A 27,226-nucleotide genomic window follows, 5' to 3' on the forward strand; every position below is an offset into this window, starting at 1 on the left:
TCGATAAGTGGCAAGACTAGAAAAGACAGAATTAGAAATAAGTTTATTAGAAATGATTTAGGAGTAGCTCTAATTGGTGACAAGATGAGGAAGAGTTAGTTGAGATGGTTTAGTCATGTGCATAGGCAATCAGTGACTGCAGCAGTGAGGAGTTAATTGGTACAAGTAGAAGGCTCTAAAAGAACCAAGGGAAGACAAAAGAAAGCGTGGTCAGAAGTGATAAAAAATGAATTAAGGCTATAATTTGTCAGATAGAGCAGAATGGCGAACAGTAATTGTGTAGCCAACTCCAAATAGTTGGTATTAAGACTGAGTTGAATTGAGTTATTAAAACATTGGATAAATGAGAACCCATTAGTCTTTTCTCATATGCTATAGACCAAGTTATCACATCTTTTACTTTCCTTCAAAAACAAGGTTAAATCAGAAAAGAAAAGGCCAGACCCACAAATATAGATTTCTTACACATACGTTTAAAGCTTCAGAATTCTATAAAAAATTCAATAATAGATTTTAGTAATTGGCATGATTTTATTAAATAGGAAGATTAAATATTTACAAGCATGCCAAGCATGAAAAACCCCACAATGCTTAGGCTGGCATTATTCACCTCATCCATTTCCTTATTATTTACATGCTTTCTATGTGTAAGTGACAATAAAACAAATGAACCCTGTTCACCCATTGTTTGGTCAGTGAATCAGCCAAGCAATTTACACGTATTTGAATCCGAGAGAAAGTGATTCTAAATCCATCATAATGGATCTAAGCTCTCGCCTAACAGTGAAAACCAGCATAGTACTATACTACTATGATAATAATGACTCAACCACAAAGGGGGGAATATGGACCAAATGCAAACCAGTGTTCTGGGAGCATATCACTATCACATACCTCTTGTGCTTCAACAAATTCTGACCGTGTTAGCTCCACAGCAACTTTGTTTTCCAGAAATTGCATTAGAAGCATCAGATACACCCCTGCCATCCAGATGGCCGAATGCTGCAAATCTACTTCTGCACAACAGAAGTTTTTGTGAAACCAGTGTTGGTTATTCTAAAATTGTAAAGCTTGTCTTGAGTCCTGACATGAAAAAGATGAGAAACGCAAAAGCCTCAAATTTTAGAGGATCATGTGTCAAAACACTCTAGGTCCCTCAATAATACCAAGTTTTTGATTGTTGCATTTATTTTAGCCTGGTAGATACAAGAAGGAAAGATGGCTCATATTCCCTTTGCATACAATAGGATGGCAGAGTCGGATGACATAGAACTGTCAATCATGATATGGGAATGGGAAACTAACCTCTCATACCATCAGTGATCCCCAACTTCACCAACTCCTCTGCACATGACACAGCAAGTCAGTCTCTTTGGCTGCAGAAAATACTTATCTATATCATCTCACAAGTAAAGAATAAGCTGGTTTATTTTATAGATAGAAGTCCAAAGAAGACAGTCATCTAGAGAAGCGAAAGCCAACATTCAAAGACTTTGTTGCTCAACACCCCCAAAGATAAGGGGTGTTGTTTAGGAGGTGTATCACAAAAAGATTAAAACATGCTTTTTTGTAGGCAAGTTGTGAGTCCACATTTTATTTAATAATCTCATGTCCATCTGCTGCTAGTATTTGTGAATGATTTTTTTTTTGTGCCAGGTGGACCCCACCACAAGACATTAATACACTCTTCCAGCCTTCATTCTTCTCACCAAGAAGGGGAAGGGGAAAGATTCCATGGAAATGTATGAGAGTTGCCATCTAATAGACAGTATGGAAGAATTGAAAAATAGAAGCTGTGAAAATATTAGCATCTAGCACTGTCAGAATTATCAATAAAGATGGAATAATAGAAGTTTCTCTAATAAAGGACAATCCTTAAAAGCTGTTAACAGACTCTCACTATAAGAGATGTGGGGTAAAAACATAGGATTTTTTCCATGTTTTCTATGTATGATCTACTTTTGGCATGGTTTAAAATGTCCATAGATTTCTTTTTTTTTATCAATAACAGAATTTCATTGGAATTAATTAGGAAGTATTACAATCAAACAGAGGCAGGTAAACTGTCTTAAATCCCCCACAAGCACAAAACAAAATTAGAAAGAAGCCCAAAACAATGAAGCCCTATACACCCCTTGCTTAGCTAGCCCGTCAGCAAAGGCATTTGCAGTTCTTTTAACCAAGCTGTACTTAACTTCAATATCTTTTGCCAGCCATTTAAATTTTTTCCTCTCATTGTTGTATTTCCACAACCCAGGCTTGTCTTCCTTTAACCAACTTACTACTATCTCCGAATCTCCTTCAAGAATCAGCCTCCTAATATCCAGTTCTCTTGCTCTTTGGATCCCTTCCAGGGCTGCTGATATCTCAGCCCTGAGAGAATCACCCTCTCCAATTGGACCAGAGAAAAGGGCTATAGTATTTCCTTCCTCATTTCTGAAAACCCCTCCAATTCCTGATTGTCCTGGATTCCCAAAGCTGCTGCCATCAAAGTTTAACTTTATATACCCAGCAGAAGGGGGGATCCAAGGACTAATGACCCTCTTGACCTGGACTGATTTTGCTATTTCTTTCCAATTTCTCAACAGCATATCCACAGAAAAGTCTGAAAACAAATCCATGGATTTCAGCCAGTGCACTACCCTTAAGTGGATAATCTCCATTAAGTTCTCAGCTTCCCTCTCCTTTTCCGAGAAGATTCTGGAGTTTCTTTCTTCCCACAAAGACCAACATACAGCAGCCCTAACACTCCTCCACATGATCCTACCCCTCTTTGCATGCCAACTGAAAAAAGAGGGAAAAATAAACTCTGTGCATTCGAAGGGGGGATCCAACTACACCCAAAAGATAGACAAAGCCCAAGCCCAAATAGTTGTTGCATAATGACAAGACACTAATAAGTGGTACCCAGTCTCTCCCATCAGCTTTGCAAAGAACACACCGGTGCGGGGAAAGACAAGTCTTGGGTCTTTTTCTTTGAAGAAGATCACAAGTGTTTATTCTTTCCAGAAAGTTTCCCAGCAAAAACTCCCAACCCGAGGTGGAATAGGCTTGCACCAAATTTCTTTAACAAGGAAAGGCATCCCAAGGGAAGTAGGATGCTGAGAAAGGGACTGAAAGAAAGAAGCACAAGAGAAAGATCCCGAGGGGGATGGGATCCATATTCTGCAATCTTCCTTTTGGGGGTTCAGAAACACATTTTCAAGGATTGCCAAGAGGGACATAGTTTCTTCTAAGTCAATGTCACCAACAGCCCTTCTCAAATTCAAATTCCATCCAAAACCAGAGGAAGTATCGGAAGGGACTGAAAGGAAGAAATAAGCTCATTCTTAAGGTCAGAGAGAGCATACAATGATGGAAATTGGCTTGACAAAGGAGAATCCCCTACCCAAGTCTGTTCCCAGAATTTAATAAGGTCACCTGAATTCAAATCATACTTGGTCCATTGAGAGAAGACTGGAAGGAGATTATGGATTGCCTTCCAAGGAGAAGTTCTTGTGGCCCTTGCCAGGATTTCCGGATCCCAGCCATTACTCTCCAGCCCATGAATGCTAACCACTATCCTTGCCCATAGTTTATCCCTTTCTAATGGAAATCTCCATAACCATTATTTCCCCAATAATGTCATATTCCTTTTCTTAATATTCCCATTCCCCAGCCCACCTTGCCGCTTGCTTCTAGTCACCCCCTCTCCCTTGGGTCCCTTCACTTGTGCCTCGTTTTTTTAAAACCTTAACTCAGCCACCTGCTCAGCTGCTCTTCCTGGTCTGTCCTTCCTTGTTAAAGAGGTCTGGTGTATGTCCATTCCTCCTCAAGTTGGGAGATTTTGTTGGGAAACTTCCTTGGAAAGGATTAACGCAAGTGATAGGTTTCCAAGAAAGAAATCCAAAACTTGTTTATCCCCACATAGGTGTACTCTTTGCAAAGTTGATGGGGAAACTGGTTACCACATAATGCTATCTTGCCTTTTTGCTAAAACTATATGGGAATAGGTTTTCTCCCTTTTTGCGTGTAGTTGGAACCCCCCAATGAATGGGCAAAGCCTGTTTTCTCCCTCTTACTGCAACTAACCAATGAAAAGAGGAAGGATCATGTGGAGGTGTATTAGGGCGATTGTATGTTGGTCTTTATGGGAAGAAAGAAATTCATTCTTCTCAATAAATACAAATACATGGTTATCAATAAAAAAAATACTAACTAGTTACAGTGCTGCCACCATACAGGTTAAAAAAAATTCCAATCCCAGACCTTGCTCCTTGCTGATCATCTTCCTAAAGATTCAACACCCCAAGGATCCAGCTAATCCAAAATGCAAACTTCCCAAGGATTCCCTCATTTCATTTAGCATCAAAAGATGAGGTTTTGTGGTAAGTAGATTAAAACAGAAAATAGGAATGTGAATTTAATAATAGCCAGAAATGAGGGTACACTTAGGATTGGAGAGCAAGAAATATCTCAATGTGACCACTGTTGTTACCTTGGTTTGATAATCCATAATAAGGGCGAACTTAAGGAGGATGTTGCTCTTGGAACTAGAGCAAAATAGGCAAAACAGAGTAGTGCATCCATAGTCATCTGTAATAGGAGAATACCACTTAGGCTAAAAGGAAATTTCTAAAACATAATTATAAGGCAAGCTATGTTGTATGAGTGTTGGGTAGTCAAGAAATAACATATCCAGAAATTCAGTGACAGAATTGTGAATATCGAGATGGATGAGTGGAAAAAATAGAAAGGATAAAAGATCAAAAATGAACTTACTTGAAGGAACCTAGGAATGGCTCCAATGGGTGATGAAATGAGGGAAAGTAGATTTATGATGGCTTGGGCACATGCAGAGAAAACCAACTAAAGCATAGGGAAGACAAAGTGATACATTACATGTTGAAAAGGTCTAGAAGAGTTAAGGGCAGACCAAAAAGGACTTGGGTTGAAGTAGTGCAAAATAATTTAAGGGATAATAATTTAACGAGTATGGCACTGAACAAAGCAGAATGGCAGAACAGAATTCATGTAGCCGACCACATAAACTTGGGACAAGGATTAGCTGAGTTGATTTGAGTTCAGATGAGATGAGATGAGATGCTTCAAGTACAATGGACCATTCATGTTTTCTTTTTCTTTTTTTTTTTTTTTTTGATTGATAACAGAAACTTTTATTAAGAAGAATAGAAAAGAGAATGTCACAACAGGGAGAGGTAAAATCACTTAACCCTCCCTAAAATTAGAAAACAAATTACAGCAATGCCCAAAAGAGATTAACTCTTCCCACCCCTTGTTTGGCCAAAGAATCTGCCACAGAGTTAGCACTCCTCTTGGACCACTGAAACTGAATTTCCATGTTCTGAGTTAGCTGGTTAACTTTCTTTTTCTCATTTAAGAATTTCCACAGACTTGAGTCTTCCTTCTGCAGCCAACTAACAGCCAGCCTGTCATGGCCAATGGACTATTCATGTTTTGAGTCCTTTTATTGCATTCATGGAGTACCCTAGTATAAGAAAATATATTTCGTTTTCAGATACCTACCACCATGTGGAGGGGCTCTAAAAGTGGTTTCTGTAGAGTTGGAACCTCCAATGGGACCACTGGAAGCTGGAAACATGCATACACTGGTATTGAGGAATATGCAACCTATTCCAGCTGGTCCAGAATTCATTCTCAGGCTTCTGTCCACCATTTTACCATTCTTAAGTTTTAGTACCTTCCATCTCACCTCTCAAATCAACCATCCAGTTAAGCTCACACAACAGGCTGTATTTACAGAAAATGGAACTTTATATTTAGGGGAGTGTGTGTGTGTGTGGGGTGGGGGGGGAATTGCATGGAATGTATAATATGACAAATTAAACATGAGCATGAGATTTAACTTCAGTTATAAGCTTAAATATTGAACTCAACCAAATAAACCAATAAAGACAAACCAAATCCATGGAATATATAAGTGGCCCAGAGGGAATGGGGAAAAGGAAAAAAGAAAAGAAATAAACCTTGGATCACATGCAATCCAGATTGAATACGCCTTCCACACTCTTTAAATAACCCTTTCGGACGCCCAAATATGACTACCATAAGATCAACCAGTGCATGGACAGCACTCCTTGGTAGCCATTCTCCATCTATCGGAGGAGGTGCTAGCTCTAGCTTATCTCCCCATCTCTGTTTCACTTTTTCAAAATGAGGCAGTTCCATAGAATCATTGCCGGTTGAACTCAATCCAGTTATATTTCTCAGCTGCTCTTGAAGCTGACTTTGTTTTTGGAACAGGGCTGATCTTTCCTTAGGATGTAAGTCAGACCGAGAGAGGCTCCGATTTATGTTATTTATCTCTGTGATCAAGCCCTGGATATGTTGCACCTGCTGCAAATCAGCCTTCACAGCAGCATCCAATCTCTCAACATGTTGAGCAGCATTCTTGTAGTCACATATCCTGAGCCTATAGAACATGTGCAGCAGCTCATTGTAGAAGAACAAACCAAGGCATTGATGTCTCTGGTTGAATGTGAAAAATGAAGAATATAGTGTCGGTAAAGGTAATCAGAACCATATTGCTGAAAATCATATTACAATGAAGTGAACAGTAAAATTCTGCAGAAAAACATGAATGCACAGTTTTGGTGAATGAGATGACCGAATATAGATACTCATTGCATTCTTCATCAGAACATTGACAGATTTCACAACAAGAAATAAATCATTTGCCTCAAACCTATATGGGGAGTATCATATCGGTTTCGAAGGCTGCCGAGAGATGAAATAGAGAAGGTTTGGGGTTTTTGAATGTTTGTGATGATAGAACACAACCTCATCAGCCTATCTGACAATTATCAGGCTGAAAAAAAAAAAAAAGATGTATTGACCAATCAATATGTATGATACCCATTTTTTGGTATAATGCATGTCAATATCTTGAACCATGGTCTCAAGTTGCACCTAGGAAAAGTATAACATAAATTTTATCTGTATGCTGCTTGTACCAAATATTACACTGGCATACACATCAACCTGGACTATTTACACAGGCGATCATACCAAAACATAGGATTTATATCCATCAGCCATTCTAATTATCCATTTCCAAAAGGAAGCAGAAAATACAAGATGAAAATTACTCAAGCATATCTGTGCTTCCAATGCATAGAAATTTATTATCCTACAACAAATCATAGAAGGGAGGTTGGAGGAACTGAATTGTCTCTGGATGGAGTGATAGCTAGGAGTTTCAAGTGGACAAGGCTTGTGGTTAGGTCACTCTGATAATTCTTTCTGGAAGGTGAGGAGAATGTCAAGGCCACATTTAGACATTTGGAATAAAAAAGGATGGGTAAGCATTTGACCAGTAGGGAGTTGATCACTAGAACTGATGAGGTGCATTGTAAAGAAAGCAGTCTCGAGAGTTCTGGGTGGAGGAACCAGAAGTGACAACTGACAAGAGGAAAAGGCAAGAAGAAAACAGAGACTGAATTTTCCAAGGTTTTGGCCTTCTAACCAAGACAGTGAATGGATCTTCTAGGATTTTTAGGGGAATGGGAGAGGTGATGGGGGTAGAAAACCAGCATGTGGGCTTGTTTGTTTTGGCATGTGTCAAGGTGGAGTGAAATGTGGGATTGCATGAAGCTTCGGATAAAATGTGGGATTGCATGGAGCTTCGGATGCAAATGTTGGTTTTGGTGACAAGTATTGGATTGTTTTTATGCTTTGCCTTTGTGCTTGAGGCTGCTTTTTGTTACTTGGAGCGAGATGAAATGTGTTTTTTATATCCTATTGGGGATTTTTGTTTTTTTCTTGGGTCATAAATCCCTCTTTATTCGAGATTCTCTTAAACACCTTATTTACCACCAAAAAAATAGAGGGGCTTAGTGTGGGACCAGGTGGTTTAGAACCCTCATCTGTGCCACACTTTAAATGATTGAGAATTAAATTCCTTGATTTTTATTCCAAAGGATCTATATCAGATCATCTTTTGTTGGGGGCAAGATTGAAGCATTTAAAGGAATTCAGGGTTTTCAAAGATCAAATGAACAGAGTCAATGATCAAACAGAGAGCATTTGCAATAGGAGTTGGCTACTTAGCTCAATAGAACCTATCAGAGAAAAGGTATAATGAGGAGGGGTGACAACTAGTCTTATGTCATTTTCCCTTTGGTGATGGTTCCAGTAGGCACAGACAAGGAGGAATGGTATGATGTTTCTTGCAGGGATAAAATAAGATCGTGGAAAGATCTATGGTGAAGACCTTGCCTCCATAGCTCAAACTTCCCAACCTCTCTCTGTCATGCAACCAAACATTTCAATTCCATATTGTGTTTCCATATCTAATTCAAGATTTGCCTGGGACATTGGACTTCGGAGAGGCCATAGTGTGAAGTGCAATTGATCTTGGAACTTATTTGAGTATTTGCAGGGAGTCTTTCTAAATTCCATAAGACCTGATTGTAGAGTTTGGACTACCAATGCTATTGAGTCTTTCTCTTGGACATTCTTTCTTTTTGCTTTGGCTTCCACTACCCCTTGGCTAATTTTCCAGTTAAAGTAGTTTGGAAAGGTCCAATTTCCCCCAAAATAAGAGAGTAGAAATAACTAATTGCAGACTTAGTCGAGTTTCTTGTGAAAGGAAAGAGGGGGAAGATGAAGATTTCAGCAGTAGAGAAGAAAGGAGAAGAAGAAAAGAGTAGGAAGTCAACCAGGATTCAGAATTGACCCTAGCCGCCTACCTCTCATTATATTTATACTTAACTTAAAGGATGAGATATTACAAGGATGCCCTTAGTAGGGTGGCTACTAATATTGCTGAACAATCACAACTTGAAAAAACATAAACTAATGGGCCTAAAGCCCAACAACTTCCTAACTAAATAAAAAACAACTCGGACCAACTCAACACTCCCCCTCAAGTTGAGAGTAAATGTCACACATTCCCAACTTGCATAGATCATGCTCCAGCTTGTTCCTTGCAACACCTTTTGTGAGAACATCAGCGAACTGTAGATCAGAAGCAATGTATTGAAGACAAACTTCTCCAGAAGTTACCCTTTCTCTGATAAAATGTCTATCCACTTCAATGTGCTTAGTTCGGTCATGCTGGACTGGGTTATGGGAAATGTTAATTGCTGCCTAATTATCACAGTATATCATCATAGGTTCTTCTACCTATACACCAATTTCTTCTAATAGGGAACGGATCTAGAGAAGTTCTGAAACTCCATGTGCCATGGCCCCGTATTCGGCTTCAACACTTGATCTTGCCACCACTGTTTGTTTCTTACTCTTCCATGAGACAAGGTTACCCCCAACAAGGGTGCACACTCCTGAGGTTGATCTACTGTCATCAAGGCATCCTACCCAATCTGCATCTGTATAAGCCTCTAGTTTCAACTGTCCATGATCAGTAAACAATATGTCTCTGCCTGGGTGTCCCTTCAGATAAGCAAGAATCTTGTCAACTACCTCCCAAAGCTAGACTCGTGGAGCATGCATGTATTGACTTACTACACTTACTGCATAGGAAATGTCTAGTCTTGTCATACACAAGTATAGCAGCCGACCCACAAGTCTTTGATATCTCCCAATATCCTTTACTGGTTCACCTTCTAATGCATTGATTTTATGGTTATGATCAATAGGGGTGTTGATTGCCTTTGTTCCAAGTTTCCCTATCTCTTGAAGGAGATCCAAGACATACTTCCTTTGAGAGATAAAAATTCCATGTTTTGATCTTGCAACTTCAATGCCTAAGAAGTATCTCAGTTCTCCAAGATCCTTAATTTCAAATTCTTTATGTAGATTCCTTTTCAGACCATCAATCTCACTCAGATCATTCCCGGTGACAACAATATCATCCACATAAACAATTAGGACTGACACCAAAGATCCCCTTCGCTTCACAAACAAGGTGTGATCGGATTGAGTCTGAGTGTAGCCAAAAGCAATCAAGGCCTTTCTGAATCTGTCAAACCATGCTCTGGGAGATTGTTTCAAGCCATAAAGTGACTTCTTAAGCCTGTACACCTTTCCCTTTTCAGTATCATTGTAAAAGCCAGTAGAAAGATCCATATACACTTCTTCTTGTAGATCCCCATTTAGGAAAGCATTCTTCACATCAAGTTGAAACAAGGGCCAAGAGTATGAGGCAATAAGAGAAAGAAGTATCCGAACAGAGGTCATCTTTGCAACTGGTGCAAAGGTCTCCAAGTAATCAATGCCATAGGTCTGTGTGTATCCTTTTGCAACAAGTCTTGCCTTGTACCTTTCTATATTTCCATCTGCCTTATATTTTACTATGTAAACCCATCTGCATCCAACTGTCTCCTTGCCTTCTGGTAGATCCACAATGTCCCATGTCTGATTCTTAATCAAAGTTGTCATCTCTTCCTACATAGTTGTCTTCCACTAAGGTTTGGAGAAAGCCTCACTAACACCCTTGCGTATAGACACTGAATCAAGAGAGGAAAGAAAAGCACGGTAGGAAGGAGAAAGTCCACTGTAGGATAAGTACAGCAAAATACAATGAGCAGTACACTTCTCTTCCCTTTTCTGAGAGCAATAGGGAGATCAAGGTTATCTGTAATAGTGTTAGTAGGATCAATGGGAACTGAAACAGTAGCGAGACCAAGAGGAATACCTGAATCCATGTCAGCCGAATCTGGAGTCTCCAAGGAATCGACAGGAAGTGATGTGAGTTCCGCTGTAGTGGAATCAACCTCCTTGTAAAGTCTCTGTCGTAAGTAATGCTAAGAAGCAGAACGCAAAGGAGGTGGCAAGGTAGGTGACACAGGGTGGTGGTCAAGCACAGGAGTAGACACAAGGACTGGAACTGGGAGAGGAATAGACTGCTGACTCACTTCCCCAAAACACTCCCCCTAAGGACTCTTTGAGAAGAGGTACATGGATTTAAAAAAGGTGACATCCATGGTAACAAACCGGCTCCTAGAGACTGGATCATAGCAACAGTACCCTTTCTGATTCTCTGCATATCCAAGGAAGACACACTTCTTTGCCTTGAGATCAAGCTTCGAGTGGTGAGGACCAAGGATATGTGCAAAATAGACACACCCAAACACCCTGAGAGGAATATGAAACATCTCCCCCTGAGGAAAAAGGAGACTGAATGGGGTGCTGAATCCAAGTATACGAGAGGGCACCCTGTTAATCAGATATACTACTGTGAGAACTGCATCACCCCAAAACTGAACCAGAACTGTAGATGTGATCTTCATGCTTCTTGCAATCTCAACAATGTGTCTGTTCTTCCTTTCTGCAACACCATTCTGCTGTGGACTGTAGGGACAACTGCTCTGATGGACAACACCATATTCTAATATATATGAGGCAAGGTGTCTTTCAAAATATTCCCTGGCATTATCGGATCTGAACACCTTTATTCTTGTTCCAAACTGTGTTAGTACCATCTGATAAAATTGCCTCACCAAGGGTGGTACTTCATCGCAGAATCTCATCAGGTAAATCCACGAGTATCGTGAGAAATCATCCACAAATAAGAGAAAATAGCGATAGCCTCCCATAGAAGGAACATGGTAAGGGCCCCACACATCCGAATGAATAACATCAAAAGAAGAAGAACATCTTTTATTACTAGGTTTAAATGAATGTCTACAATGCTTTCCAAGCTGACAACCTTCACACTCCAGACTTGACAAACTAACAGACTCAAAAAGTTTTGGGCACTAAAAACTCAAAGAAGAAAAAGGTAAATGGCCCAAACGATTATGCCAAAGCATAATTTGACCCACAAACCCTAACTCACTATCCCTACTGACATGATGACTCTGATGAGGAGGACATCCAGGAGGTAGATTCCATTCACTTCACGACCACTCACAATCGTCATCTTTGAATCTAGATCCTGCAAAATACAATGACCAGGAGAAAAAATTACTGAGCAATTCAGGTTCTTAGCCAAACTACTAACAGATAACAAATTAGTGTTCAATCTGGGAACATGAAGGACAGAGGGTAGAGAAATAGAATCACTAATCTTGACAGATCCCTTCCTAGCAATAGGAACATGGGATCCATCAGCTGTGGAGACCCTATCTCTGCCAGAACAGAGCTGGTAAGTTGAAAAAATAGTAGAGCTCTGGGTCATGTGCTCTGAGGCTCCAAAATCTATAATCCAAGGAGGTCCCTCCTTACCTGAAGTAGAAACATAATTTGCAGTGACGTGTGAACTACCTGTGTGAGCAAAGGAAGTAGAGTGGACTCCACTAATGCCACCTGTACCTTGCTGTTCGCTTGCGGCTGAACTGGAACTGGTTGTATCCCGCTGGTTCAGAAGTAGCCCATACCTCTCAAGTTCGGCCCTTATTGCAGCAGCTGCAACAGACTCCAGAGCAGTTGTAGTAGGAGGGGCCGGAATGTCACCAGTAACTGCCATGTGTGCATTTCCCTTCTTATTTTTCAATCTAGTCGGCACAAGATGTGGGTGAAGCTTCCAGCAAGTATCTCTTGTGTGTTTAGGCTTCTTACAGTAGTCACAGATCAAATCTCTTTTATCTTCCTTCTTGATTTCACTGCCACCCCGATCTCCACTTTGTTTAGGTTTCACAACACTTACCATGGCAGACTGATCAGGAATAAGGTTTTTCATCATCACATCTCTCCTGCACTCCTCCCCTGACACAAAGGCATATGCCTGGGAGAGAGTAACATTGTCCCTGGAAAGAAGGTGTTGTCGTGCAATATCATACTCAGGATTAAGGCCAACAAGAAATTCAAACACCCTATACTTCTCTAGATGTTTCTGATAGGTAGCTGCATCCTTAGTGGTTTCCCAAGCAAATGCCTCTAAATGGTCAATCTCCTGCCACAGGGTTTTAAGGGCTGAAAAATAGGCTGCAACAGATCTATCTCCCTGCCTTATAGAAATAATTTGATTTCACAACTGATAAGCCCTAGCAACATTCTCCCTCTGTGAATAGGTTTCTGCAACCCCATCCCATATTTCCTTAGTTGTATTTGCCCATAAAAAAATTTTACTTATATGGGGCAACATGGAATTACACAACCAAGTTATCACCATATAATTCTCCTGTACCCATCAGGAGTTGTTAGTTTCGGGTTTCACCTCTTCACCAGTGATATACCCTAATTTCCCACAAGCACCAATGGCCATCTTTGCAGATTGTGACCATTCTAAGTAATTTGCACCATCCAACCTAACTGTAGTAATGGTCCCAGCCCCGAAAGGGTCTCCAGCACCTCCTCCCACTGGTCCCATTTCACTCCCGGGCTTATTTGCAACAAGATCAAACAAAACACTTTTTGGAACCAACAACACCTTTCTAGTGTGAGCTTTATCAGGAACTTGAAGTTGGTGATACAACTGTTTGAGCAAATGTCTAACTTGAAGGTGAACTTTGGGAAAAGTTGTGTAGCAGGGGTGAATATGGAGGAGGGAGAGATTAGGGAGAGTGCAGAAGTGTTGGGGTGTGAAGTGTCAGGGTGGTCATTGAATTACTTAGGGTTACCATTAGGTGACAACCCTACGAGGGAGAGCTTTTGGAACCCGGTGGTGGAAAGGTTTGAAAAAAGATTGGTCTCTTGGAAAAAGAATTACCTCTCTCTTGGTGGAAGAGTTACACTGATTAAGGCCACGCTTGCTAATTTACCCGGGAGAGGAGAAGAGGGATCATAGAGTCAGCTAAGAGGTAGTGTCCAGGAGTAAAATTTGTAGTGATTTGGGGCTCGGGAATGTTAGGAGAAGGAATATGGCTCTTCTAGGGAAGTGGTTGTAGAGGTTCCCCTTGGAGAAGGAGAAGCTATGGGCTAGAATAGTGGCAAGTATACATGGGTTGGAGCACAATGGTTGGGATGTTGGAATCAAAGCTAGGACCACAAGCTTTTCTCCTTGGAAAGCGATTCACGATCTGCTTCCAGTATTCTCCCCCAATATCAGGTATGATCTGAATTCCGGTAACTCCATAAAATTCTAGGAACAAACTTGGGTGGGGAATGCCCCTCTAAAGGATCAGTTTCCTTCTTTGTATGCTCTATCTGATCTTAAAAATGAGCCAGTTTCATCCTTCATTACCTCGTCCTCTTCCAATTCTGGGCTTGGGTGGAATTTGGGTCTCAGAAGGGCCTTGAGGGATTCAGACTTTGCAAATATTTCGAGCCTTCTTGAACTTCTTGATAATGTTGTCTTAGAACCCACAAGGGCGGACTCTAGAATTTGGACCCCTACCCCCACTGGCTTCTTTTCTTGTGCTTCCTTTTTCAAAGTCCTAAGCCAGTCCACCAGTCTTGTAACTCCCCCTTTCCCTGTTGATGAGGTTTAGTGCAGAGCAATCCCTCCTAGGGTTAGTAGTTTTTGTTGGGAAGCCTATCTGGAAAGATTCAACACTGGTGATCTACTCCAAAAGAAGTGACCCAATACTTGCTTGTCACCCCATTGGTGTGCTCTATGTAAAGCGGATGGGGAGACTGGTTTTCACCTACTGGTGTCTTGCCATTTTGCGAGGTCAATTTGGGAATGGGTTTTTTCCCTCTTTGGGTGTAGATGGAACCCTTCATCAGATCTGCAGGGCCTTTTTTCCCCTTCTGTTTTTAGGTGGCGTAGGAAAAGGGGAAGGACTATGTGGAGAGGTTTGAGGGCTGCAATATGTTGGACAATATGGGAAGAAAGAAACTTCAGGATATTCTCAGCGGCTGAGAGAGGGGTGGAAGAACTAAAGGCTATCATTCATTTTAGGGTTGTACAGTGGCTGAAATCTTCGGAACTATTCACAGGTTACACAGTGGATGACATGTTGACGAAGTGGGGTGAAATAGCAAAGTGCACACAGACCAAGTCAATAATGAGTGTGTCTTGGACACCTCCACCTGCTGGGTTCATGAAATTAAATTTTGATGGGAGTAGTTGGACAATCAGGGATTGGGGTGTCTTTAGGGATGAGAATGGGGTCATTTTTGCCTTGTTCTCAGGCCCAATTGGAGTGGGTGACTCCCTTAGAGTTGAGATCTTTGCAATTATGGAAGGAGTCCAGAAAGCCAAGGAGATGAACATCAGAAAACTCTTAATTGAAGGGGATTCGGAGGTGGTGATAGGGTGGCTGAATGCAGACAGCAACGGTTTATGGAGATATAGTAATCAGAGGAGGAAATTTGAGTGGCTGGTGTAGGAGATGGAAGTTAAAATGTGTTGGGTCAAAAGATCAGCCAATTCTCTAGCTGATGGTTTAGTTAAACAAGGGGCAGAAAGGGATTCAATGTTTTGGGCTAAGTTGTAATTTTTTGTCTCTACCTATTCTTTTGTTTTCTTGATTGTACTTGAAAGATAAGTGTGTTTGTCTTCCTTATGTAACCTCTTTGGTGAATTAATGAAATCTTTATTGATCAAAAAAAAAAAATACAATGGGTGGGGAGATCAGCAAAATCTATGGCTGATGGTCTTGCAAAACAAGGGGTAAACAGGGAAAGTTTGTATTGGGCTCAATTGTAGACTGAATCTGTTTTCTATCTTTTGACTCTCCCTGCTGTTAGGAGAGGATGCAGCTCGTGCCTCTCCTAACAGCATTAGTTTTCTATTAATGAAATTTATCTTATCTTATTTATCAAAACAAAAATTAATGAAGTGAGATGATAAGCTAGGGAGATAAGAGCAACCTTTCACATGGGGTCTCTAGATCAGCCAATGGTTTAGTTGACACATTGACAAGACAAGGTATGACCAGAAACCAGCTGTAAAGGGGGACCATCAATCAAGTAAAAGAACTTAGGGGTTAGGCAGCAAGGGCTAGCCCATATGTATTTTGGGGTGCAAGGCATGACTTCCTCTAATACCATATCATCTTTCAATAAAACCTGAAACGTTACCAATCAAAAATAAATAAAAAAAAAAGGAAAAGGAAGGTGGCTCAGTTGGTGGGGTGGGTTGATCTGAGCCACCATCAGTTGGCTGAGCCAGGGAAGATGTCAAATCGGTTCGAAGTAATAGTTGAGTTTGATTGATACAAAGAGAAATACAAATAAGTTTGTTCCTTTCACATACCAACTCCAAATTGGTATTATCAAGCATTATCTACAAATAAAAAATAATAAACATAAAGCACCAACTATCCTAAAGATCAGTTTAGAGGATACAGCTATAGCTTTACATTATATTTTTCAAATGAACCACCAACTGTAAAGATTCTTGTTATAAACTTTCAATCAAAGCTCCATCTATTAATTGCATTTATACATCAGGCATGTATATAAAAACTTACAAAAATAAGATATGATAATAATGGCACTTACTTTATCAGGTTGAATGAACTCCCAGACCTCATTGCATTTTTCAACAGCTCTCTCAACCAAACTTACATCATCCCATTGCATGAGGTGCACATGCAGAACAGAAGTAGCAAAAAACATCTGGCTCACCATCATAAGATAAAGCATCAGAAATAATAAAACCATACACCATGCAACACAGAAAAGGAGATAACAGAATAAACTCCCAAGTGCCTCCCATATGCATGTGTTTGTAATGAAACCAGTCAGATTCAAAGAATTGGCAAAAATGAATGGATCACCAAAGGAACTCTCTTGGGACATAGATTCATCTGATTGCTTACAAATAATCATAAAAAGAACTCATTTGATTGAACCATTCAAATTATATGCTCTCCTTTGTACTTTCAGAAAATTAAATATGAGAATCTGCACACCACCTAGTGTAGCCCCAAAGGAGATCTCAAGTCTTTGTACCATCAAAGTTCTTTGCTTACAATTTCGCATCTGGTCAAACCAGTTCATCATGGTCTGAACCTAGGTTCTTAGAAGTGCAGTGTAAGATGACCTTCTAACAGTGGGGCTCAAGCCACCTCAGGTAAATCTTGACTTTCCCAAATACACAGACCCAATTGTTAGGATTAACCAATCAAGTCAAACTTTGACATAAAAAAGTCTACTTGGTAAGAAAATCAACAACAGATTCTAAGTCCCAGGTTTTTGCATCACATAAAGCAGAGAGAGAGTGGATAGCTTTTACTCATGCCTCCCTCTGAATTCAGTATATTAAGAAGATTAAAAGATGGCACACAACTGCCATATAAAATTTTTATTATGCTTCCACAAACCTGAAGCTCTGGATAGGATATTTCAGTGGCGCATATATATCCACGTTCTAAAGCAGAAATTGAACTTCGGTAATCACCTTCAATTATCAGAGCATTTGCAAGCTGTGAATTGAAGTTACAGGTCCACAACTTCACTGCAAACCTTCAAATGAAAACTAGAAAACAATAGTAAGAAATGAAATTGCATAGATGTAGATGATATAATGTACATAAGTTTACATAACTTAAATCTCTCAAAATGGTTGAAAAGTGATTCATAGCTTATATACCCTATGCCTCGTAACCTATAAAACAAATATGAACATATGGAAACTCATTCAACTAGATTTGACTTTGTCAGTAAGGTTTCTTCGTGGAGTTGGCTTTTTCCTCTTTAGGTAAACCTTAGAAACTTTGTTTTGGAATAAGTTTGGCTGAGAGATAAAAACCTGAGCATGAACAGAAAAACTAAACAAATAAAAAATCAATAAATATTAAGGAATTTACAAAAATAAAAACGACATCCAACTATCTTGTTCAAAACATAAAACAAATGGACAAATTTTGATGAAAACTTCAAATCTCAACATTTTGGTCCAGTTTCAGGAGTAACTAAAAACAAAATATATGGAGAATAACTACTACTAGTGGTGTTCACCAAAAACCAAAAAACCAAACCAAACTGAAAAATCTGATTAACTGAACCAACCAGTATATGTATTATATAAATATATTTATAATATATAATATATTACATATATTTCTAGTATTTATATTATATAATTATATATTTATTGATAATATATATTACAAGTTAAAAAAAACTGAAAAACCGAAGAACCAAACAATCAAAAACCAAACCAATCAACCAATTAACCGATTGGTTTTGGTTCAGTTTCGATTTTCAGTTTTCCAAAAATTGAAAGACTTGTTCAGTTTGGAAAAAAGGCCCAATTTGGTTAACCAAACCCTAAGCACCCCTACATATCAAGTATAAAATTGATGTTAAATAGGAAATCATTTAGTTTTAGATAAAGAGTGTTTTAATAAGAGATAAGATAAGAACAAAATGAAGAATAAAAAGGGAAAATGAAAAAAAAATGAACAAACAAAAACAACCATTTCTTGAAATTACAATCTGGATACCCTATGCTTTGCTCAGAACCACCAGAGCCCAATCCAAACTCAATTTTGGGCTTATGTTTAGGCCCACACCCAGCCCTAGCTTCTAATGAACCAAACATAACCCATGATAAGTCTAGGCCATGGTAACCAGGCATGTGCCCAACCTATCTCCCATTTCAATGTGGCTTACTCTACTCCATTGAAAGTTGTTACTAGAACATCCTAGACCCCTCCATCCATTGGATTTATGAAGCTGAATTTTGATGGTAGTAGTGAAGGCAATCCTAGACCATCAGGCATGGAAGGTGCTTTTAGAAATGAAGATGGCGTAAAAGCTCTTTTCTTCGTCCCTATAGAAGAGGGAGACTCGTTGAGAGCTCAAATTTATGCTATGATAGAAGGAATTCAGAAAGCCAAGGAGCTAAATATGTAGAGAACTGAAAGGGACTCAAAGCTTGTTATTGGTTGGCTTTGTTAGACGGTGTAATGCCCTCACCTCCAATCAGATTGATATATAGATACATTTATTGTAAATGAATAAAAGTACATTATTGTTTCATGTTGATATTGGTATGTTTCTGTGTAATTACCCCTTCAACTGGACATTTATGAGACGCGTGTTAGTTTAGAATGCTCTCAGTCATTGAATAGACTTTGGGAGTTTATTCTGCCAAGGCTGACACTGGTGTGTTGCCAAAGAAGTTGGGGCAGCTTGTCTCAATTGCTAGGGTTAGACCAGAAGTGCATGTAGTGTGTATTTGCATGAAAAACTAAACCCGGACCATTTTCCAGTTATGCCCTGAACCTTGGAGATTAATGGGCAAAACTGGAAAGTTACACATAACCCCTAGACTTGATTATGGTACCGCACTAGGTGTTGGATTGGGTTGTCTTTGATATGCCAATCAGTGAGATCCATCAAGGGTCAAACTTGGGTATGTTGAGGCAATCTAAGAATTCATCTGAGTGGGTGATCATAGAGATAGGATCAGCCCTTTTGTCGGACAAAGTGAATGATAGGGCTTACACTCAATCTGATGGAATTCTACCTATGCTATGTTAGAAAGTTGCATTTCTCACAAACAAATTGTTAGTGATTTTTATAATGCAAAAATGCCTATTGATATTATATTTGAGGAAGACTGGGAAATGGCAATTTGTGTAAGAGAATTTTTAAAACATTTTTATGATGCAACTAATGAATTATCGGGTATTTATTATCCAACTAGTTGTAACTTACTTTATCAATTAATGGTGATTAGTAATTGTTTTGCAAATATAGAAAGAATCCACAATTTAAAAGTATTGTTGAAATAATGGAAAATAAATTTAAAAAATATTGGGAGAACATTTCTCCTCTTTATTGCTTAGCTAGAATATTAGATCCTAGGATTATGAAAGATGGTTTAGATGTTTTAATTGAAACATATTGTGAAAATATGAATATTGAAATTGGAAAAAAGAAGAAATTAATAGTTTATTATTTGAAATGTATAGTTCATATGAATTTGAAGTAACATGGAATAATAAAAATTCAAAAACTTGTACAGCTGCATATTCCATGTTTGAACTTGAGTCCAGTAGTGGAAGAGAAAAACTTCTTTATTTAATAAGAGGCAAAAATCCACTGCCTCGACAACAAGTTCATTTACTGAACTTAATTTTTATTTACAAGCAATTTTTTCTACTTTAGGTGATTCTTCCTTCACCTCAAAGGGAACAAATAATTTTGATATTTTAGTCTGGTGGAGTGAACATGCAAAAAATTATCCAGTTATCGCCGCCATGGCACATGATCTACTAATCCCTCTAGTGTCTACAGTTCCATCGGAGTCTTGTTTTAGTGTAGGTACTAGTGTGTTAGACGACAAGAGAAGTTGTATGAATGATGAAAGTCTAAAGATGTGCATCTGCTTTAAAGATTGGTTGGATGCTAAAGATAGATTACAAGACAAAGGAGGGCATGATACTATACCTAATGTTTTTTTTTTTTTGATAGATAATGATAATAATAATTTTATTAATTAAAGAACTAAGTATACATCATACAATTCCCCACTAAGAGGAGCGAGGTGCAGCCTCCAAACTACATCATAAAGCTTACAATTGAGCCCAAAAGAGTTGATTCCTATGTACTCCTTGTTTAGCTAGGAGGTCTGCCAGCCCATTTGCCGATCTTCTTTCCCATTGAACTGGGACTGAAATATTTGAAGTCAGCCACTTAAATCTTCTCAAAGTCCCCCTGTACGGCCAAGCTCGTCTCTGGTTCTTTTAGCCATCCAACAACCAATTTGGAATCACTTTCAATCATTAAATGCTCCACTACCAACTCTCTTGCATATTCTGCTCCTTGTAACGCAGCTTGGAGTTTTGCATTTACTGAGTCTCCCCACCCTAGAGGACCAGAAAATAGAGTTACAATCTGACCCTCATCATTTCTAAAGACTCCCCCTATTCTAGAAGGCCCCGGGTTGCCCAAACTACTGCCATCAAAATTTAGTTTAATAACGCCTACATCAGGAGACTTCCCATCCACCATCGGCTTGCTTCTGACTGCAGAACTTTTAGCTAGTTGTTCCCAATTTCTCCTTATGTCATCAAAAGTGTAGGAGGAGAACAGATCCAAGGATTTTACCCAACTTATAGCCCTACATAAGATACTTTCTGACACACAAGTTTGATCCCACTCCTTGCCATTAAAGATTCTAGCATTTCGTTCCTCCCACACAGTCCACACCAAAGCAACTCTCACACACCTCCACAAAACTCTTCTTCTTTTCTTTGGCCACCTGAAAGTTGTAGGATCAAAAAGATTGCAAATCTGCACCGGTTTTGTCCACCTACACCCAAAAAGATCAAAAAGCTTTTCCCAAAGGTCTACAACAAAAGGGTAAGTGTTTAGTAAATGGTAGCAACTTTCCTCGTTTGCTTTGAAAAGGGTGCACCGATTAGGAGAGATACAAAGACTAGGTCTTATTTTTTGCAAAACATTCGAAGTGCTGATTTTCTCAAGGGAGACTTCCCAACAAAGGGCTCCAACTTTAGGAGGGACAGGTTTGGACCAAACTTCCTTGCCATGAAAAGGTTGAGGCAATGGAGAGGAGCACAAGGAAGCAAAGAAGGAAGCACAAGAAAAGGATCCCAAAGGTAAAGGCTTCCAAATACGAGAATCTATAGAAGGAGGGTCCAAGCAAACGAAATCAATAGTTTTAAGGAGCAAAGCAACCTAGTCAAGCTCAGAATCTCTCAAGTTTCTTCTAAAGCCCAAATTCCAATTTATGCCAAAAGAAAAGGAAGAGGATACGAACCTTTGAATTGGCTCGCTTTTAAAACACGAGATGGAATACAAGGAGGGAAAGAGGTCCTTGAGGGCACAGTCACCAATCCAAACATCCTCCCAAAACAAAACCCTATCTCCAGTACTAGCATCATACCTTATCAGGTTTAGGAAAACGGGAAGAATACTATGAATAGCCTTCCATGGGGATTTCAGTGTAGCACGCCGAGATACACTAGCATTCCATCCGTTGTCTACCACACCATGCACGCTCCTTACCACTTTATGCCAAAGCCTCTCCCTTTCTAGAGGCCACCTCCACAGCCATTTACCTAGTAATGCTGTATTTTTCTTCTTTAGATTGCCTAATCCCAAACCCCCCTACTCCTTCACCTAACCACATGATCCTTCCTCCCTTCCCCTGAATCCCACAAGAAATCCCTCATGACTTTCTCTACCTTCAAAATCACCTTTTGTGGCATTCTAAAGACGGAAAGAAGGTAAGTTGGCAAGTTCGCAAGAGTAGCTCTAATTAAAGTGATCCGACCCCCTAGGGAAATGTAGTTTCTCTTCCAAACTGCCAGCTTCTTTGTGCATTTTTCCATGACCGAATTCCAAAATCTTCCTTCTCTTGGATTATCTCCTAGAGGCATACCTAAGTACTTCAAGGGCCAGCTAGATTGTAAGGCAACCTAAGGACTTTGCTACCTCAACCAACTCCTCCGTCTCCAAATTTACCCCCACTACACAACTCTTTTCAAAATTGACCTTCATCTTCGACACACATTCAAACAACTTTATTACTCCTTTCAAGTTTCTAGCCTTTGAGGGATCTCCAGACTCACAAAAAATGATTGTATCATCCGCAAATTGCAAGTATGACACCACAATACCCTCTCTTCCTACCCTCCATCCTCTAAATATATCCAACCCATCAGCTCTCGAAATGAGCCTACTAAACACATTGGCTACCAAGGTGAAAAGGAAAGGAGAAAGAGGATCCCCTTGTCTCAACCCTCTAGAATCTAGAAAGATGCCTCTAACCACTCCGTTAACTAAAAGTGAAAAATGGAAAGTTTTTAAACAAGCCTCAATCCAGCCACACCATTTCTCTAACCCAAAATTCCTCAGGGATTCCAATAGAAAAGACCAATCGACTATGTCAGACACTTTCTCCAAGTCCAGTTTACATACAAAACCTTTCTTCCCCCTTCTCTTGAAGTCCTCCACACATTGATTTGCTATCAAGATTTGATCTATGATCTATCTTCCTTGAATAAAGGCCCCTTGTGATTGGCTTATAAAAGTTGGCAGGGCTGATTTTAACCTTAACGACAACACTTTGGCCAAAATTTTATAAATGCTAGTCACTAGACTGATGGGTCTAAAGTCTTTCGGTTGATCAGCCTCTCCCTTTTTAGGGATCAAAGCCAGGAAGGTGGAGTTGATTCCTGGACTTATAAAGTAAGTCTCCGCAAACTCCTCAAATACTGCCAACAAATCTAACTTGATGATATCCCAACAATCCTGAAAGAAAGCCATAATGAAACCGTCAGGTCCAGGAGCTTTAGATCTATCCATTGAAAACACAACTCCCTTTATTTCTTCCAATTCAAAATCCTTTTCCAACTGATTTACCACCTCTAAGTCCAATCTAGGCCACTCTAAGCCTCACATCCCCCTGTCTTTTGTAAATTGCCCTGAAATGATTCGTGAAAACATTAGCAATCTCCTCTTGATCATCCACAACTTCGCCATTGATCTCTAACTTTTCCACGAAGTTTTTTCTCCTTCTTCCATTAGCGATTGCATGGAAAATTTAGTATTACCATCCCCTTCCTTAATCCATTGATGTCTTGATTTTTGTCTCCAACACATCTCTTCCCTTGGCACTATCTCTTCCAACTCCTTTAGAGTCCATCTTAAGGTCCTTTCTTCTTCTGAAAGAGAGTTGTGTCCTTTTTCATCCAAAAGTTCAATCTGGGAAATAACACTTAATTTCTTTTCCTCCACTCTCCCAAAATACTCCATCTTCCACTCTTTAATTTTACCTTTTAGCCTTTGAATTTTCCTGTGAAATTTGACACCCCTCCCAAGGGTACCCACCACTTCTAAACTCCACCACTCTTTAACCTTAAGGGTAAAGTCTGGATGTGTTAACCACATATTTTCAAATCTGAAGGATTTAGGCCCACTCAAGAAATTCCTAGTTCCAATGCTTACCGGCCAATGATCTGAAGTGACTCTTGGCAGGGCCCTAACTGACAGAACTAACCAATGTTCTCCCCAATCTGAACTAAAGATGAACCCATCCAGCTTAGAGCATCTCGAGTTAGATTGTAGGTTGGACCAAGTGAAAAAGGCTTGTTGGAGGGGGATTTCTAACAAGCCACACTCATTAATAAACTCATTGAATCTCCTCATGCTAATTTTGATCGCTTGATTTGGGTTATTGGTCTCATTTGTAAACCTAATCACATTAAAATCCCCACCTAAACACCACAGACCCCTTATATCATAGAGCTCTTCCCACATTTCGCTTCTCTCTCCATATCTATTCGGGCCATAGACATTCATCATCACCCAAGTAAACTCTTCTCCCACACCCTTAAATTTGAAAGAAATCGTAAACCGACCTATTAGCTCTTCCATAGGCTCCACCACCTCTTTCCTCCACAAAGTCACAATACCTCCTGAAGCCCCGCATGACGGCAGAAAAGACCACCCTACACCTCTAAAGCACCACACACTTCTTACCCATTTCCTATCCCAAACTGCCACTTTTGTTTCTTGAAGCAAGACTATATTCGAGTTTTCTTTTCTAATCAAATCCTTTATTACCCTCCTTTTCCTAGCATTGCCCAACCCTCTAACATTCCAACTCAGAATCTTCATTGGCTTACTTAAATTTCCACCCTAGACACCACCCTCCCTTACTTGGCTCCTTTCCTTCTTTCCCCCTAGCACTGAACTCTAAGTTTGCTGCAACATCTGATTTTAATCTTTCTACCTCCAAAAGCTTCCTCTTTCTTGGACGATCTTTTTCCTTCTTCCCCTTCTTTTTGGAATACGATATAATACTCACTACTTCTTTCAATTTCAGTCTCTTCAGCTACTCGATTCATCGATTGCTTCCCCATTCCCTCACCCTCATTCCTTTCATTCCCTTTCTTTGGCTAGCCTCCTGTAGATTCAAGTCTTCCTCAGTGTAACCATCTTCTACCTCTCTCCTAGTCAGCTCCTCAAAGGAATCACAGACTAAATCCCAGATTTTATCACCTTGTGCCCTTCATTCAGCCTCCATACACCCTCCATTAAACCCTTCTTCCTTATCTCTAACCGGAACCTGCTGAATTGTGGCAGACATTGGAAGGAACTGGATGAAATCTATTGCACTCATAGAAGACTCATTAGTATTCTTAAAATCAAAGACTAAACATACCTGGAGAGGAGGGTTTTGTTGAAGGACAACCAATAGAAAGTTTTTGTCTTGGGACTAGACCTACAAAAACTGGTTTCCAAAGGTTTGGTGTTAGACTGAGGTTGAAAGGGTGGCTGAACTTAAGAGGTTGACGCCCCCTTACTGGTTACACCCCTGCTAAGAACAATTAGAAACCAAAACCGCACCACCCTACACCTGTTGAGACCTCAAGATAGCTTCCGGATCCCCCAGGCATTGTCCAGTACCCAGGCTGGTTGGCATCTCTTCTTCCCTACCCACCTCCAAGTCGGCTTCAGAGGAGATGATAACAGTCTCACCGTCATCTTTTTTGCCTTCGTCTTCCTCCAAGAAAAGTCGCTCTATGCCGAAACTTTCATCCCCTTGAAACCCAAGGGATTTCTCTGGCCGAACACTCCCAATACTTGAAGTTTCAGATTCGTCAAACTCAGAATCATCCTCACTGAGTTCCAAAAAAGCGTCCTCCTCCGCTACACCCCCTGTTAAACCGTCTCTTTTGTTTCTTGGATTACGTCTTCCCGGCAAGCCCAGCTCCGGCGCTGACACAGGTCTCCACTGCAACGAGCTGAGACTCCCAGGACCTCCCCTCCCTGCGTCCCTTTGAATTGGAGAAGATGATGGACAAAAGTTAGTGTCCATCATCAGTCCCTTTAGATGACCCACGTGGTAGTGGTCACATGACTTAAAATTAAATGGGCTGACTGGGTCGGACCCAAACACACCTTTAAGGGCCTATTGAGAATCAGCTTTTGATGTAACTCAGCCCACCCCAACTGCCCTCTTATGGGCTGCAATAAAACTCTTTTTAGGCCCATTAGAACAACTCTCCCTACGGCTAAGACAAGTTCCCTCCCTATTTGTGCCCACGTGGCCCTCTTCTCTTACCACCTTACCCCCTTGCTTTTTTAAATAAAGTTTCAGTCCTTTCTCTCCACCTTGACTAGAACCCCTCTTATTTGGTGAAACCTGTCAAGTAGCCTTCTCCCTACCTCCTCTTTCTGTCAAAACCTGAGCATAGGACCTGTAGCTCACCTCCTTTTCCTCTTCTCCTAATGGCTCTTTCCCCTTGGTTGCTGGTAACTTTCCTTTTGAGATATCCTTTCCCAAGAATACCATTTTAGTGTAAATGTCAACCAGATTTGAAAACACCAATCCCTTACTTCCACATAGCCTCTCTTCTTCAACCTTCTCATCCTTCTTCCTTCTCCCCTCACTCCACAAGTCAATTTCAATGGCTGTAACCAGCCAGGCTACATAGAGCACTCCATCAACCATCAGTTTTACTGAATGAGGGATATCTTCCAGATGCACATTACTCAAGCAAATTGCAGCTGAATGGAGGTCTTCCACAAAGGAACCTTCCAATCTTGCCTTACACAGAGCAGCTATAGAATCAAACACCTCTGAGGTCCAAAGATGAAACAGTAGACCCAATATCCGAACTATTACTTTGTCCCTTGCATGCAGATCCTTAGAGTTTGAATGAGGGGTCCATTTTGTGATAGATACAGAAGCTGAGTTCAATTTACAACTCAAAGCACAGAGTTGCAACTCCTCTCCAACTACCTCAAGCAAGGGCTTACAAGACTCAAAGGGGGTTAAAATGATAGAAAAGTTCAAGTTTAATTTCTTTAACAACTCTTCTGCAACTGTCCTCCAATTTTTTGGAGGTACTGTAGAAGTTACTATAAACTTTTTCTCCCACTCGTTCTTGAGCTCATTGCAAACCATTCTGCAATCTTTTGCTGCTTTACCCAGAATTTGTATACCTGCAACCTCTGCCTGAAGCTCTTGTTTCCTAGCTCCACCAACTCCATTCCCTACCTGTAAATGTTCTTCCTTCTCAGAGCTGCTACCTTCTCCAAATCCCTCCCGGGTAAAGAAGTCCTTCAAAACATTTGACACTTCTTTCCATCCAACCACCAACTTTTCTTCAGGAAAACAAACCATTTGTTTTTTTCCTTCCCCAAAAAACTGCAGCAAAGCCATAAACCTTCCTCTAGAGTTCTTTCTCCTCTCTGCTACAAATCTCCTACCATTAACCTCTTTTGATTCTTCGCACTCTAACTTTCCACTTACCTGAACTGCTTTCTCCAAGAATGTCCAGAAAAAAACTACAGCTTCTTTCCCGACCAGTAATACCATGGCCTTGTTTAGTTCTCTGATTTTCAAAGCTTTCTTCCCTTTCGCCCTAAAGCTTTCAAAAGGAAACTGCTTAGCCTCAACCTTCAAGGTCCTTCGCCAGCTTGTTGCTATGATAAACTCTCCTTCCTCCATACCACTCCCTAACATTTCCAGACTATTTCA

General features: G+C 40.1%; 2 protein-coding genes across 6 annotated transcripts in view; both read right to left on the minus strand.

Annotated features, from left to right (window-relative positions):
• LOC104612959 (Tetratricopeptide repeat (TPR)-like superfamily protein) overlaps positions 1 to 27,226 on the minus strand; it is a 74,181-nt gene that overhangs the window by 30,848 nt on the left and 16,107 nt on the right. For 3 of the 5 annotated variants that reach the window (XR_016076157.1, XM_010280627.3, XM_088887462.1), the window contains exons 3-7: positions 17,079 to 17,220; positions 16,255 to 16,371; positions 5,988 to 6,489; positions 1,306 to 1,344; positions 895 to 1,016 (exon numbers count right to left, since the gene is read on the minus strand). Coding sequence is in view for 3 of the 5 variants with exons in the window: in XM_010280627.3 (XP_010278929.1) it covers positions 895 to 1,016; positions 1,306 to 1,344; positions 5,988 to 6,489; positions 16,255 to 16,371; positions 17,079 to 17,220 (922 nt within the window). In the remaining 2 variants the exon portion in view is untranslated. The remainder of the gene's footprint in view (positions 1 to 894; positions 1,017 to 1,305; positions 1,345 to 5,987; positions 6,490 to 16,254; positions 16,372 to 17,078; positions 17,221 to 27,226) is intronic. The other 2 variants (XR_016076158.1, XM_088887463.1) reach the window with 1 other exon arrangement.
• LOC148791951 (uncharacterized) lies at positions 17,101 to 27,225 on the minus strand. The gene is made up of 2 exons (XM_088887464.1): positions 20,287 to 27,225; positions 17,101 to 17,233 (listed from the first exon to the last, which is right to left on the minus strand). Exon 1 carries the CDS (start codon positions 27,209 to 27,211, stop codon positions 25,889 to 25,891), a length of 1,323 nt encoding a protein of 440 aa, XP_088743590.1. The 5' UTR covers positions 27,212 to 27,225; the 3' UTR covers positions 17,101 to 17,233; positions 20,287 to 25,888.

The sequence above is a fragment of the Nelumbo nucifera genome, chromosome 5, assembly GCF_055504915.1.
Source record: "Nelumbo nucifera cultivar China Antique chromosome 5, China Antique-T2T, whole genome shotgun sequence".
Classification (NCBI taxonomy): Eukaryota; Viridiplantae; Streptophyta; class Magnoliopsida; order Proteales; family Nelumbonaceae; genus Nelumbo; species Nelumbo nucifera.